This window comes from Bombina bombina, chromosome 11 (genome assembly GCF_027579735.1).
Source record: "Bombina bombina isolate aBomBom1 chromosome 11, aBomBom1.pri, whole genome shotgun sequence".
In the NCBI taxonomy this organism is placed as follows: Eukaryota; Metazoa; Chordata; class Amphibia; order Anura; family Bombinatoridae; genus Bombina; species Bombina bombina.
In genome coordinates this window covers 85,330,572-85,347,149 of record NC_069509.1, presented here as the reverse complement: position 1 = coordinate 85,347,149, position 16,578 = coordinate 85,330,572, and the positions used below count along the sequence as shown (strand labels likewise).

The window sequence follows — 16,578 nt, the reverse complement described above, 5'->3', positions numbered from 1 at the left end:
ACATATATATATAAGTGCATTGTAGCCCTTTGCAGTCAGGTAGATGAAAACATGAAAAATGATATTTATGCAATTTTCATATTTAATAAAGTGTTTAACTATGTGTTTACTATAAATATTTCACATTCCAATGTTCTTCACATTGGGAAATATGTTATAAGTATTTTTAAATATTGGGGAATATGTTATTATTTTTAAATAGATATCCCTATATATATATCTGTATATATATACCTATATTTAATCATGTACACATATAGGTATAGATATATATTGTACCAAAATACCATTTTATATATATATATATATATATATATATATATATATATATATATATATATATAGAGAGAGAGAGAGAGAGAGAGAGAGAGAGAGAGAGAGAGAGAGAAAGTATTCTTCTATGTGAAGAACATTGGAATGTGAAATATTCATATTTTCATGGGTTAGCACATGAGGGAAAACTCTTTACTTTGAGCTTATAATACAAGTGCTACCGGACGAGCGCAAAAAGCTTACTTCTGGCAGAGCTAGCACTCAAGCGGGAGCATTAAATAGTGTTTCATTTGTAATCTGGCCCTAAATACACATATGTTTGTTCTAAAGATACTATAATAGGGGCATACAATTTTAACCTTGGAAGGGAAAGGTTTAATTTCAGGTTCCATCAGGGGTCAAGTACTACATAAAAAAGTGTGGGAACTCACCAAGACTTCCACCCCCTCACAATTCATTTTGCTTTATACACACTCTTATACAAACGTACACGCACATACACACTGTATTTATATGTATATAATCTATACAACTTGGTTAATGAAAGCAAATTAAAACCAATGAAGGGTTGAATGGTTGCCTTTGGGCCTGAAACTCCTCCTATGTCACAGAGTCTCACCCACTTAAGGTGCGATAGTCCTATTTCTGCTGAGGGGAGCTAAATAACCCCAGAGCAAGCCACACAGAAATGTAAGCACCATGGCTTGCATTTAGTGTATTGTAGGAAGTGTTACTGCCCATTACTAGAGGATCTCACTATCCCTCTAACCAGACTGTGCTCCAGCTCCTCCCAGCAGCAGCAGAAGCAGTGTTTATTGAAGTGTTCCTGTTCTCTGTCCAGGGGGAACTTAGTTCCTCTTTCAAAAATAGTTCAGGAACTCCATTCCCATGCTGGACTTGACCCCTGGGTTTCATGTAGTTAAGGCATTAATATTAACTGAAGAACAATATCTGATTCTGAACTCACACCACCCATTTTCATTAGCAAAATATGAGACTCTTATATAATTTTAAATTGCTATATTTTGTAAAGAAATTCACAATCAATACATTAAATATGATGAACGTCTCCCCTTTTTTAGATTGGGTGAGTAAGGATTTTAAAACTGTTCTCTTCCATTCGTAACTGGGGCCATGGTTGTACTTAGGCCCTGATATTCAAAACCTCGCTGGCATGGAGAGAGATCATACAAAATCTTTGGGATTTTTTTTAGACCTTGTGTTGTAATGTAAGGTGTCTCTGTTTCACATAAAGAACACTACATACAGGGGTGAAACTACAGGGGGTGCAGAGGTCGCAATTGTGACTGGTCCCTCAAGAGTGGGGTCCCAGCTTAAAAAAAATATATATATATATATTTTTTTTACAATAAAAAACGTTGACCTGCCACTGCATGCACTGATATCATGTGAGTGTGGCATGATGCTTCACTAGTGTCTCTGAGAACAGGGGTTAGTGTTTCTGTTTTACCCATTGGTGTTTATGTGTGTGTGTGTATGTATGTGACTGTGTGTGTATGTATGTGTGTATGTATATGTGTGTATGTATGTATGTGACTGTGTGTGTATTTATGCATGTATGTGAGTGTGTGTTTGTGGAACCAGGAAATTACAGACCTTGTTACTACAGCATGGGGGGGCAGGGGGTAAACCGTGTCAGTCTATACAGTACCACTATATACAGTACGGGGGGGCTGGACCATGTCACAGACTACTGTGGTCACTGTATAAAGTACTGGGGCGGGTAGGGTCAGGCCAGCCATCTCACCGGCAGATTACAGACTGTGTCACTGACTCACTATATACAGTACTGGTGGGTTAAACAGTGTCACTATATACAGTAATAGGGGGTCAGACCATCTCACAGACTGTGGGCACAGGGTACCTCCTTTTACATACATGTATTCTGATTCACATTTTTTTTCTGTGTTATAATTATATATATATATATATATATATATATATATATATATATATATATATATATATAAAAGATATATATCAAATTCACTTTTTTTTTTTTTTGGGGGGGGGGCTTTCTTAGGCCTAGATTTAGAGTTTGGCGTTAGCCGTGAAAACCAGCGTTAGAGGCTCCTAACGCTGGTTTTAGGCTAACTCCGGTATTTGGAGTCACTCAAAAAAGGGTCTAACGCTCACTTTTCAGCCGCGACTTTTCCATACCGCAGATCCCCTTACGTCAATTGCGTATCCTATCTTTTCAATGGGATCTTTCTAACTCCGGTATTTAGAGTCGTGTCTGAAGTGAGCGTTAGACATCTAACGACAAAACTCCAGCCGCAGGAAAAAAGTCAGTAGTTAAGAGCATTTTGGGCTAACGCCGGTTCATAAAGCTCTTAACTACTGTACTCTAAAGTACACTAACACCCATAAACTACCTATGTACCCCTAAACCGAGGCCCCCCCACATCGCCGCCACTCGATTAAATTTTTTTAACCCCTAATCTGCCGACCGCCACCTACGTTATACTTATGTACCCCTAATCTGCTGCCCCTAACACCGCCGACCCCTGTATTATATTTATTAACCCCTAATCTGCCCCCCACAACGTCGCCGCCAGCTACCTACAATAATTAACCCCTAATCTGCCGACCGCAAAGTGCCGCTACTTAAGTTATCCTTATGTACCCCTAATCTGCTGCCCCTAACACCGCCGACCCCTATATTATATTAATTAACCCCTAATCTGCTGCCCCTAACACCGCCGACCCCTATATTATATTTATTAACCCCTAATCTGCCGCCCTCAACGTCGCCTCCACCTGCCTACACTTATTAACCCCTAATCTGCCGAGCGGACCGCACCGCTACTATAATAAAGTTATTAACCCCTAATCCGCCTCACTAACCCTATAATAAATAGTATTAACCCCTAATCTGCCCTCCCTAACATCGCCGACACCTAACTTCAATTATTAACCCCTAATCTGCCGACCGGAGCTCACCGCTATTCTAATAAATGGATTAACCCCTAAAGCTAAGTCTAACCCTAACATTAACACCCCCCTAAATTAAATATAATTTTAATCTAACGAAATTAATTAACTCTTATTAAATAAATTATTCCTATTTAAAGCTAAATACTTACCTGTAAAATAAACCCTAATATAGCTACAATATAAATTATAATTACATTGTAGCTATTTTAGGATTAATATTTATTTTACAGGCAACTTTGTAATTATTTTAACCAGGTACAATAGCTATTAAATAGTTAAGAACTATTTAATAGCTACCTAGTTAAAATAATTACAAAATTACCTGTAAAATAAATCCTAACCTAAGTTACAATTAAACCTAACACTATACTTTCATTAAATTAATTAAATAAAATACCTACAATTACCTACAATTAAACCTAACACTACACTATCAATACATTAATTAAATACAATATCTACAAATAACTACAATGAAATAAACTAACTAAAGTACAAAAAATAAAAAAATATTTACAAACATAAGAAAAATATTACAACAATTTTAAACTAATTACACCTACTCTAAGCCCCCTAATAAAATAACAAAGACCCCCAAAATAAAAAATGCCCTACCCTATTCTAAATTACTAAAGGTCAAAGCTCTTTTACCTTACCAGCCCTGAACAGGGCCCTTTGCGGGGCATGCCCCAAGAAGTTCAGCTCTTTTGCCTGTAAAAAAAAAACATACAATACCCCCCCCCCCCAACATTACAACCCACCACCCACATACCCCTAATCTAACCCAAACCCCCCTTAAATAAACCTAACACTAAGCCCCTGAAGATCATCCTACCTTGTCTTCACCTCACCAGGTATCACCGATCCGTCCTGGCTCCAAAATCTTCATCCAACCCAAGCGGGGGTTGGCGATCCATCATCCGGTGGCTGAAGAGGTCCAGAAGAGGCTCCAAAGTCTTCATCCTATCCGGGAAGAAGAGGCGATCCGGACCGGCAACCATCTTGATCCAAGCGGCATCTTCTATCTTCATCCGATGACGACCGGTTCCATCCTGAAGACCTCCACCGCGGACCCATCTTCTTCCGGCGACGTCCAACTGAAGAATGACGGTTCCTTTAAATGACGTCATCCAAGATGGCGTCCCTCGAATTCCGATTGGCTGATCGGATTCTATCAGCCAATCGTAATTAAGGTAGGAATATTCTGATTGGCTGATGGAATCAGCAAATCAGAATCAAGTTCAATCCGATTGGCTGATCCAATCAGCCAATCAGATTGAGCTCGCATTCTATTGGCTGATCGGAACAGCCAATAGAATGCGAGCTCAATCTGATTGGCTGATTGGATCAGCCAATCGGATTGAACTTGATTCTGATTTGCTGATTCCATCAGCCAATCAGAATATTCCTACCTTAATTACGATTGGCTGATAGAATCCGATCAGCCAATCGGAATTCGAGGGACGCCATCTTGGATGACGTCATTTAAAGGAACCGTCATTCGTCGTTCAGTCGTCGGCCAGGATGGATGTTCCGCGTCGGAGGTCTTCAGGATGCTGCCGCTCCGCTCCAGATGGATGTCGATAGAAGATGCCGCCTGGATGAAGACTTCAATCGGATGGAAGACCTCTTCTGCCCCGCTTGGATGAAGACTTCTACCGGATCATGGACATCTTCAGCCCCCCGCTTGGGCTTGGATCAGGACATCGGAGGAGCTCTTCAGGACGGATCGGTGAACCTGGTATGGTGAAGATAAGGTAGGAAGATCTTCAGGGGCTTAGTGTTAGGTTTATTTAAGGGGGGTTTGGGTTAGATTAGGGGTATGTGGGTGGTGGGTTGTAATGTTGGGGGGCGGGTATTGTATGTTTTTTTTACAGGCAAAAGAGCTGAACTTCTTGGGGCATGCCCCGCAAAGGGCCCTGTTCAGGGCTGGTAAGGTAAAAGAGCTTTGAACTTTAGTAATTTAGAATAGGGTAGGGCATTTTTTATTTTGGGGGGCTTTGTTGTTTTATTAGGGGGCTTAGAGTAGGTGTAATTAGTTTAAAATTGTTGTAATATTTTTCTTATGTTTGTAGATATTTTTTTATTTTTTGTAACTTAGTTCTTTTTTATTTTTTGTACTTTAGTTAGTTTATTTCATTGTAGTTATTTGTAGATATTGTATTTAATTAATGTATTGATAGTGTAGTGTTAGGTTTAATTGTAGGTAATTGTAGGTATTTTATTTAATTAATTTAATGATAGTATAGTGTTAGGTTTAATTGTAACTTAGGTTAGGATTTATTTTACAGGTAATGTTGTAATTATTTTAACTAGGTAACTATTAAATAGTTCTTAACTATTTAATAGCTATTGTACATGGTTAAAATAATTACAAAGTTGCCTGTAAAATAAATATTAATCCTAAAATAGCTACAATGTAATTATAATTTATATTGTAGCTATATTAGGATTTATTTTACAGGTAAGTATTTAGCTTTAAATAGGAATAATTTATTTAATAAGAGTTAATTAATTTCGTTAGATTAAAATTATATTTAATTTAGGGGGGTGTTAGTGTTAGGGTTAGACTTAGCTTTAGGGGTTAATACATTTAGTAGAATAGCGGTGAGCTCCAGTCGGCAGATTAGGGGTTAATAATTGAAGTTAGGTGTCGGCGATGTTAGGGAGGGCAGATTAGGGGTTAATACTATTTATTATAGGGTTAGTGAGGCGGATTAGGGGTTAATAACTTTATTATAGTAGCGCTCAGGTCCGCTCGGCAGATTAGGGGTTAATAAGTGTAGGCAGGTGGAGGCGACGTTGTGGGGGGCAGATTAGGGGTTAATAAATATAATATAGGGGTCGGCGATGTTAGGGCAGCAGATTAGGGGTACATAGGGATAATGTAAGTAGCGGCGGTTTACGGAGCGGCAGATTAGGGGTTAATAATAATATGCAGGGGTCAGCGATAGCGGGGGCGGCAGAATAGGGGTTAATAAGTGTAAGGTTAGGGGTGTTTAGACTCGGGGTACATGTTAGAGTGTTAGGTGCAGACGTAGGAAGTGTTTCCCCATAGAAAACAATGGGGCTGCGTTAGGAGCTGAACGCGGCTTTTTTGCAGGTGTTAGGTTTTTTTTCAGCTCAAACAGCCCCATTGTTTCCTATGGGGGAATCGTGCACGAGCACGTTCTTGAGGCTGGCCGCTTGCGTAAGCAACTCTGGTATCGAGAGTTGAAGCTGCGTTAAAAATGCTCTACGCTCCTTTTTTGGAGCCTAACGCAGCCTTTATGTGGACTCTCAATACCAGAGTTATTTTTATGGTGCGGCCAGAAAAAAGCCGGCGTTAGCTACGCGGGTCTTTACCGACAAAACTCTAAATCTAGCCGTTAGATTCTTGCACCTGGGCCCTGTGGTTTCTAGTTACGCCTTTGACTACATAGTAACATAAACATGTCTCAAGTTCAAATTTGTGATTCTAAAAATGTTTTAAGGGCCTCACCGTACCAAAGAGACTTCTTAGAATATCTCACCTGAGTGGCGAGGTTTAGAATATTAGGCCTTTAGTGAGAAAATAGGCCTATATTATGAATTGATCAGAAATCTTTCTGTATTGACCCTGCTGGGGAAATTAAGATAAAGGGATTTGCCTATATGTACCACTAACATGTCATATTATACATTTTTTTTCATTTGGGCCCATCAGTAATTTAATCGCTGTGATTGACCTACCTGCGCCCTGGTTAAAGAAATGCATCAAATTTAGTCCACTAGGGATACGTAAAGGAATAGTCTAGTCAAAATTAAACTTTCATGATTCAGATAGAGCATGACATTTTAACAAACTTTCTAATTTACTCCTATTAATTTTTTTTCGTTCTCTTGGTATATTTGAATGTAAGCTTATGAGCTGGCCCATTTTTGGTTCAGCACCTGGGTAGCGGTTTCTGATTAGTGGCTACATTTAGACACCAATCAGAAAGTACTGCCCAGGTACTGAACCAAAAATGGGCCGGCTCCTATGCTTACATTCTTGCTTTTTCAAATAAAGATAGCAAGAGAACAAATAATATCTAATAGGAGTAAATTACAAAGTTTCTTAAAATTGCATGCTCTATCTGAATCATGAAAGTTTAGTTTTGACTAGACTATCCCGTTAAGGCAGTGCTTTCCAAACTGTGTGTCATGACACATTAGTGTGTCGGCACCGGCGGCAGTGTGTAGGTGTGTCCCTGCTTCAGCACTAATTTTTTTTAATTTAATTTTTTTGGGAGGTTTCTGACTTTCCCCCTGCCTGCTACGCATATCACATGGTTGGCACATGATTGATACCTAGTGGGTTACAGATCATCTTAACCTATTGGCGCAGCTCAGTGGGAACTGAAACTATTCCCATTGGTGGGTTTGATGGCATATTGGCTCTTTACTGCACGTGTAGTCTCCTCAATCGGCTTGTGACTGCATGTATAGTCTCCTTAATCGGCTCGTGACTGCATGTATAGTCTCCTTAATCGGCTTGTGACTGCATGTATAGTCTCCTTAATCGGCTCGTGACTGCATGTATAGTCTCCTTAATCGGCTCGTGACTGCATGTGTAGTCTCCTTAATCGGCTCGTGACTGCATGTGTAGTCAGTGAGTGGGATAGCTGCTTGATGATGAAATGAGAGTGTCTTTATCTAATATTCCACCAAATATTCAGAAACTGTGTTCATCCCATCAACCTCATACATCTCATTAAAATAGTAAGTAGCTATTGGTGTTATTAAACTTTGTTTTTTTAATTCTAGCACATACATACTGTTACTTGTAAATTCATTTTGTTATTATATAATTTATGTATGTGTCTGTATCTCTTAAAACAAGTTAGTTTAACCTCCTGTTTGATAATACAACTGAATTAATGTGTCACAAAATGATGTAGGTCTAAAAAGTGTGTCACCAACATGAAAAGTTTGGAAAGCTCTGTTTTAAGGACTAGATGAGAAATACCAGCCTTGGTATAGGTCAGATTGCTATAAATTTAATAGCAATTTTGGCCTTTTGCACCAGTACATCAAGAGACTGATTTCAATTTAAATGGAAAATAAAGTCAAAATTAAACTTCATGATTCATGTAGAGCAATTAGTTTTAAGATAGTTTCCAATTAACTTCCATTGTCAAATGGAAGTATAGTATAAAATCTAACAAAAAAAAATAATCTATTTCTAATGTGAAATTCAGAGTAGGTGCTATTGAATTGTCTTTTATTATGCCCACGGCACAGCTGCCACCTACCTGCACTTATTAACCCCTAATCTGCCGTCCCCAATGTCGCCGCCACCTACCTACACTTATTAACCCCTAATCTGCCCTCCCCAATGTCGCCGCCACCTACCTACACTTATTAACCCCTGATCTGCCGCCCCGACATTGCCGCCACCTACCTACACTTATTAACCCCTAATCTGCCGCCCCTAATATCGCTGCCACCTACATTACAGTTATTAACCCCTAATCTGCCACCCCCGACATCGCCGCCACCTACCTACACTTATTAACCCATAATCTGCAGTCCCCAACGTCGCCACCGCCACTATACTAAAGTTATTAACCCCTAAGCTTCTGGCCTCCCACATCACTAACACTAAATAAATATATTAACCCCTAAACCTAACCCTAAGTCTATCCCTAACCCTAACTTTAATATAATTAAAATAAATCTAAATAAAAATTACTATCATTAACTAAATAATTCCTATTTAAAACTAAATACTTACATGTAATATAAACCCTAAGATAGCTACAATATAACTAATAGTTACATTGTAGCTATCTTAGGTTTTAGTTTTATTTTACAGCTAAGTTTGTATTTATTTTAACTAGGTAGACTATTTATTTTAACTAGATAGTAAATAGCTAATAACTATTTACTAACTAGTCTACCTAGTTAAAATAAATACAAACTTAGCTGTAAAATAAAAATAAAACCTAACGGCGAGATTACGAGTTTTTTTCGGTAAGGCTGTGCGGTGCTAACGCTCCTTTTCTTCTTACCGCTCACTTAAGCCAACGCTGGTATTACGAGTTTTCTGCAAGCCGGAGTTAGCCTCAGAAAAGTGAGCGTTGAGCAAAATTTAGCTCCACATCTCACCTCAATACCAGCGTTGCTTATGGTAGCGGTAAGCTGGCAAAACGTGCTCGTGCACGATTTCCCCATAGGAAACAATGGGGCTGAGCTGGCTGAAAAAAAACCTAACACCTGCAAAAAAGCAGCATTCAGCTCCTAACGCAGCCCCATTGTTTCCAATGGGGAAATTAATTTTATGTCTGCACCTAACACCCTAACATGAACCCCGAGTCTAAACACCCCTAATCTTACACTTATTAACCCCTAATCTGCTGCCCCCGCTATCGCTGACACCTACATTATAATTATTAACCCCTAATCTGCCGCTCCAGACACCGCCGCCATCTACATTATACTTATGAACCCCTAATCTACTGCCCCCAACATCGCCGACACCTTACATTATATTTATTAACCCCTAATCTGCCCCCCCAACGTTGCCGCAACTATATTAAAATTATTAACCCCTAATCTGCCGCCGCCAACGTCGCCGCCACTATTATAAACTTATTAACCCCTAAACCTAGCTATCTTAGGGTTTATTTTTATTTTACAGGCAAGTTTGTATTTATTTTAACTCGGTACAATAGTTATTAAATAGTTATTAACTATTTAATAACTTCCTAGTTAAAATAAGTACAAAAGTACCTGTAAAATAAACCCTAATCTAAGTTACAATTACACCTAACACTACACTATAATTAAACTAATTACCTAAACTACCTACAATTAATTACAATAAAATTAAATAAACTAAATTACGGGAAAAAAACACTAAATTACAGAGAAAAAAAAAAAAGAATTACAAGAATATTAAACTAATTACACCTTATCTAATCCACCTAACAAAATAAAAAAGCCCCCCAAAATAATAAAATTCCCTACCCTATACTAAATTACAAATAGCCCTTAAAAGGGCCTTTTGCAGGGCATTGCCTAAAAGTAATCAGCTCTTTTACCTGTAAAAAAAAAAATACAATGCCCCCATCCCAACATTAAAACCACCACCCACACACCCAACCCTACTCTAAAACCCACCCAATCCCCCCTTAAAAAAACCTAACACTACCCCCTTGAAGATCACCCTACCTTGAGCCGTCTTCACCCAGCCGGGCACAAGTGGTCCTCCAGAGGGTCCGAAGTCTTCATCCTATCCGGCTAGAAGAGGACATCCAGACCGGCAGAAGGCTTCATCCAGGCGGCATCTTCTATCTTCATCCTTCCAGAGCGGATCGGGTCCATCTTCAAGACATCCGACGCGGAGCATCCTCTTCATCCGACGGCCGACGAATGACTGGTCCTTTAAGTGACGTCATCCAAGATGGCGTCCCTTGAATTCCGATTGGCTGATAGAATCCTATCAGCCAATCGGAATTAATGTAGGAAAAATCCTATTGGCTGATGCAATCAGCCAATAGGATTGAAGTTTAATCCGATTGGCTGATCCAATCAGCCAATAGGATTGAGCTTGCATTCTATTGGCTGTTCCAATCAGCCAATAGAATGCAAGGTCAATCCTATTGGTTGATTGCATCAGCCAATAGGATTTTTCCTACCTTAATTCCGATTGGCTGATAGGATTCTATCAGCCAATTAGAATTCAAGGGACGCCATCTTGGATGACGTCACTTAAAGGACCAGTCATTCAGTCGTCGGCCGTCAGATGAAGAGGATGCTCCGCATCGGATGTCTTGAAGATGGACCTGCTCCGGAAGGATGAAGATAGAAGATGCCGCCTGGATGAAGCCTTCTGCCGGTCTGGATGTCCTCTTCTGGATGAAGACTTCAGACCCTCTGGAGGACCACTTGTGCCCGGCTGGGTGAAGACGGCTCAAGGTAGGGTGATCTTCAAGGGGGTAGTGTTATTTTTTTTTAAGGGGGGATTGGGTGGGTTTTAGAATAGGGTTGGGTGTGTGGGTGGTGGGTTTTAACGTTGGGGGGGTATTATATTTTTTTACAGGTGAAAGAGCTGATTACTTTGGGGCAATGCACCGCAAAAAGGCCCTTTTAAGGGCTATTTGTAATTTAGTATAGGGTAGGGAATTTTATTATTTTGGGGGGCTTTTTTATTTTATTAGGGGGATTAGATTAGGTGTAATTAGTTTAAAATTCTTGTAATTCTTTTTTTATTTTCTGTAATTTAGTGTTGTTTTTTTTCCGTAATTTAGTTTATTTAATTTAATTGTAATTAATTGTAGGTAGTTTAGGTAATTAGTTTAATTATAGTGTAGTGTTAGGTTTAATTGTAACTTAGGTTAGGGTTTATTTTACAGGTACTTTTGTACTTATTTTAGCTAGGTAGTTATTAAATAGTTAATAACTATTTAATAACTATTCTACCTAGTTAAAATAAATACAAAGTTGCCTGTAAAATAAATATAAATCCTAAGCTAGCTACAATGTAACTATTAGTTATATTGTAGCTAGCTTAGGGTTTATTTTATCGGTAAGTATTTAGTTTTAAATAGGATTAATTTATTTAATTATGGTAAATTTATTTTGTTTAATTTAAATTATATTTAAGTTAGGGGGGTTAGACTTAGATTTAGACTTAGGTTTAGGGGTTAATAAATTTAATATAGTAGCGGCGACGCTGGGGTCGGAAGATTAGGGGTTAATAAATGTAGGTAGGTGTCTGCGATGTTAGGGATGGCAGATTAGGAGTTAATAAAATTTCCCTAGTGAGTGAGCGGTTTAGGGGTTAATATTTTTATTAAAGTGGCGGCGATGTCCGGTCGGCAGATTAGGGATTAAAGATTTTAGTTAAGTGTTTCCGATGTGGGGGGGGGGCTCGGTTTAGGGGTTAATAGGTAGTTTATGGGTGTTAGTGTACTTTTAGCACTTTAGTTAAGAGCTTTATGTTCCGGCGTTAGCCCATAAAACTCTTAACTACTGACTTTTATATGCGGTAGGAGTCTTGCCAGGAGAGGGTCTACCGCTCACTTTTTTAGGCGATCGTAATACCGGCGTTAGGAAAATCCCATTAAAAAGATAGGATACGCAACTGACGTAAGGCGATTTGCGGTAAGCTAAAATCGCGGAAAAAAAGTGAGCGGTAGACCCTTTCCTGCCTGACTCGTAATACCAGGGGCGTTAAAAAGCAGCGTTGGGACCCCTCAACCCTGCTTTTTAAGGCTAGCGCAAGACTCGTAATATAGCCGTAAAATAGCTACAATGTAACTATTAGTTATATTGTAGCTAGCTTAGGGTTTATTTTACAGGTAAGTATTTAGTTTTAAATAGGAATTATTTAGTTAATGATAGTAATTTTTATTTAGATTTATTTAATTATATTAAAGTTAGGGGTGTTAGGGTTAGACTTAGGTTTAGGGGTTAATAACTTTAGTATAGTGGCGGCGGTGATGTTGGGGGCCGCAGATTAGGGGTTAATAAGTGTATATAGGTAGCGACGACATTGGGGGCAGTAGATTAGGGGTTAACAATATTTAACTAGTGTTTACAATGCAGGAGTGCGGCGGTTTAGGGGTTAATATGTTTATTATAGTAGCGGTGATGTCCGAAGCGGCAGATTAGGGGTTAATACGTTTATTTTAGTGTTTGTGATTCGGGAGGGCCTCGGTTTAGGGTTAATAGGTAGTTTATGGGTGTTAGTGTACTTTGTGACACTATAATTATGAGTTGTATGCTACAGCTTTGTAACGTAAAACCCATAACTACTGACTTTCAGTTTACGGTACGGATCTTGTAGTTATAGGCTGTACCGCTCACTTTTTGGCCAGACAGGCAAACTCGTAATACCGGCGCTATGGAAGTCCCATTGAGAAAGGACTTTTTAAAAAGTGCAGGAGTTACGTTGCGTGACGGCCAAAAAAGTGTGCGGTACAGATATACCTACAAGACTTGTAATACCGGCGGTAGTGAAAAAGCAGCGTTATGAGACTTTTTCACTCATAACGCAAAACTCGTAATCTAGCCGTCAGTAAGTTATCTCATATATTCAAACCAAGTAATAGAGGTCTAGAGTTGCAAAGCCAAAATGTGCAATTTGAAAACCAGTATGTTGAACCATTCGCAGGTGTACACATAGGGGCATATTTATCAAGCTCCATAACCTGTCCGCTTGCTCTGAGGCGGTGGACAGAAATCAACCCGATCGGGTTGATTGACATCCCTTGCTAGCAGCCGATTGGCCGCAAATCTGCAGGGGGCGGTATTGCACCAGCAGTTCACCAGAACTGCTGGTGCAAGTATAAATGCTGAGAGCGTATGCTGTCGGCATTTATCGATGTGCAGCGGATATGATCCGCAATATCGGATCATGTCCGCTCGCACAATAATAAATAGGCCCCTAATCTGTATTCCTTAAAGGGACACTAAAGTCAAAATAAAGTTTCATGTTTCAGAGAGAGCATGCAGTTTTTAAGACACTTTCTAATTTACATCCATTATCACATTTTGCACAGTAACTTTATAAACACTTTTTGAGGCACCAGCTCCTACTGAGCATGTGCACAAGCTCACAGGGTATATGTATACTAGTTTGTGATTGGCTCAGGGGCGTATTAAGGCATAGGCCAACAAGATTTTGGGGGGCGGCAGCGGCTTCACTGAATATGTAGCTAATCTGGCTATAAAAAAAATATTTAATTCTGACAAGGCGCCTTCCTGCTGTTAGCGCATGGCTTGAGGGAGTCACGCATGTGCGCACGTGATCTGCAAGGCGGCAACGAGGGTTAGGTGAAGAGTCCAGTCAGCGGTGACAGAGACGGCCGGGAGAGGAGACTGATCATGGAGGAGTGGAGGCAGCAGAAGGGGCGCCGCATATCGTATTAAGGGAGTGTATCAGATGATGAACTGGAGGTAGGGCTGAGTCCTGATAGTAGGTACCGTAGGCATGATTATCATACTAGTTTGCACTGTGACAGCTAACACTTAATGCCTCCTCTGCTAGCGACATTAACATTTTATTGTCTAATCATTAGTCGCTGGCAGAGGAGGCATTAAGTGTTAGCTGGCACTAATGCTGCCTTGAATGGATGTGCCGTGGCTGTCTGAGAATGATGCTGCGTTTAGCAGTGAAAAATGTCTTCCTTAAAAAGTCCTCAGTATCACATTGTACTGAAAGAAGTGCTTTTAGCAGTTATTTTGTATAGGTTTACATGCATGTTAGTAGTATGCATTTGGAAGTGCATATTTAAAGAGCTGCTTATTTTTGCCAGTTTACTATATATATACAGTATATATATATATATACAGTATATATATATATATATATATATATATATATATATATATATATATAATCCCTGCTAAAGGGGTCACATAGGCAGACTCTTGCCCTGCCCCCATACACACTTAATAGACTATACTAAAAAATAAAACATTTATTTTATCTCCTCTACAACTTCTTCAAAGATTTATAAATCTTTCTCAAACTGCTTTAATAAATATTGTAAAGCTCCCTGCAATTAAATGTGTACGGGCAGATACCAAAATATGTTATGGGCAAAAAAGGCTTAAACCCTGGGGGGAGCAGCAGAATTGGGAGTGCCTAGGGCAGCACAAAACCTAAATACGCCCCTGGATTGGTTACTATTTATCACATGATACAGTGGGCCGGAAAAAGTGAGAGAAAAAAATAAATTTGCCAGGAAAAAATCTACTGCTTATTTGAAATTCAGAGTAGGTGTTTATTGCATTATCTTTTAATTATGCACTGGTCAATTATGCAATTCTACTGTATTTAGTGGTCCTTTAAAGGGACACTAAACTGTTGAGCACAACTACAGTAACAGGGTTGCTATTTCCCATGCTATTGTGTGTTCTTCTGTGGCTGTAGTTCTCTTTAAAGCAGTTTTTTAACCCCTTACTGGTGCCGGTTAGTGAAATTTCTTCATCTTCACACTGTGTGCTGTCATCTTGGAGGTTAAGTATTTTTGCTCCCTGTGACAGAAGGGATGGGCTTTCACAGATCAGTGCCAATCAGTGCCCTCTCATAAGTAACTCCACGGTCGTGAGCACAATGTTATCTATATGGCACACATGAACTAACGCCCTCTAGCTGTGAAAAACTGTCAAATACATTGAAATAAGAGGCAGCCTTCAAGGGCTTAGCATATGAGCCTACCTAGGTTTAGCTTTCAACTAAGTATACCAAGAGAACAAAGCAAATTTGATGATAAAAGTGAATTGGAAAGTTGTTTAAAATGGCATGCCCTATCTGAATCATGAAAGTTTAATTTTGACTAGACTGTCCCTTTAATGAGGCCTTTATGACTATTTGTTTTGTAACTTTTAAACTGTATAAAAAAAAAATGAACTGCAAAAATGTGAAGCTTCCTCTCTGTATTTCTAAAAGCTTAACCAAAGTACAAGGTGCATCATTGCTCTGTTACTGAACACTGCTTATGTCCCAGGATGTAGGAATACGTTTGTTCCAAGGCACCTGTAAATACGTTAAAATAAGAGAGCAACTCTGAAAAAAGTTGTACCCAGTAGCTTAAAGGGATAGGAAATCCAAGAAAAATGTTTTCATGATTTAGATAGAGCATGCCATTTTAAACAACTTTCTAATTTACTTCTATTATCAATTTGTCTTCGTTCTCTTGGTAACTTTTGTTGGAAAGGAGGGGTGTATGCTTAGGAGTGTGCATGTATCTGGAGCACTTTATGGCAGCAGTTTTTCAAGAATGTTATAAATTTGTAAGATCACTAGATGGCAGCAATACTTCCTGCCGCATAGTGCTCCAGATGTCTACCTAGGTATCTCTTCAACACAGAATATCATGAGAATTAAGCAAGTAAAGTAAAGTAAATTGGAAACTTTTTTTAAAATGGTATCCTCTGTCTCAATCACAAAAGAACATTTTTGGGTTTCATATCCCTTTAATGTCACTTATATCAAATAATAGTCCATGATATCTCACCCTTCCAGGCAAATTGATGACTTAACTCGTGTTCTTCCCATTGCTTTTTTCAAAAAATCCAGCTAGAAAACAAAAAATAAAATAAAAAATAGAAATGCAAAAACAAAACATGTTAAAGACAAATTATCTATCTATCTATCTATCTATCGTATCTATCTATCTATCTATCTATCTATCGTATCTATCGTATCTATCTATCTATATACATATGTATGTGTAAATTTAAATAAATAATAACAAATAATATATATAAATAATAATTATTATTATTATTATTAATTTTTATTAAATGATGAGAAATTTCACAGGGCTCACTAATATAAACTCATACAAACCAGAGCTTCGCTGCAAAAAATCATTAGTACTTAAAGTA

At 38.7% G+C, this 16,578-nt stretch overlaps 1 protein-coding gene across 1 annotated transcript in view; it reads right to left on the bottom strand.

The window, feature by feature from the left end:
* Nucleotides 1–16,578, bottom strand: part of LOC128642128 (regulator of G-protein signaling 11-like) — an 801,065-nt gene that overhangs the window by 205,996 nt on the left and 578,491 nt on the right. Inside the window, exon 11 of the mRNA XM_053694807.1 lies at nucleotides 16,206–16,267. Coding sequence (XP_053550782.1) covers nucleotides 16,206–16,267 — 62 coding nt within the window. The remainder of the gene's footprint in view (nucleotides 1–16,205; nucleotides 16,268–16,578) is intronic.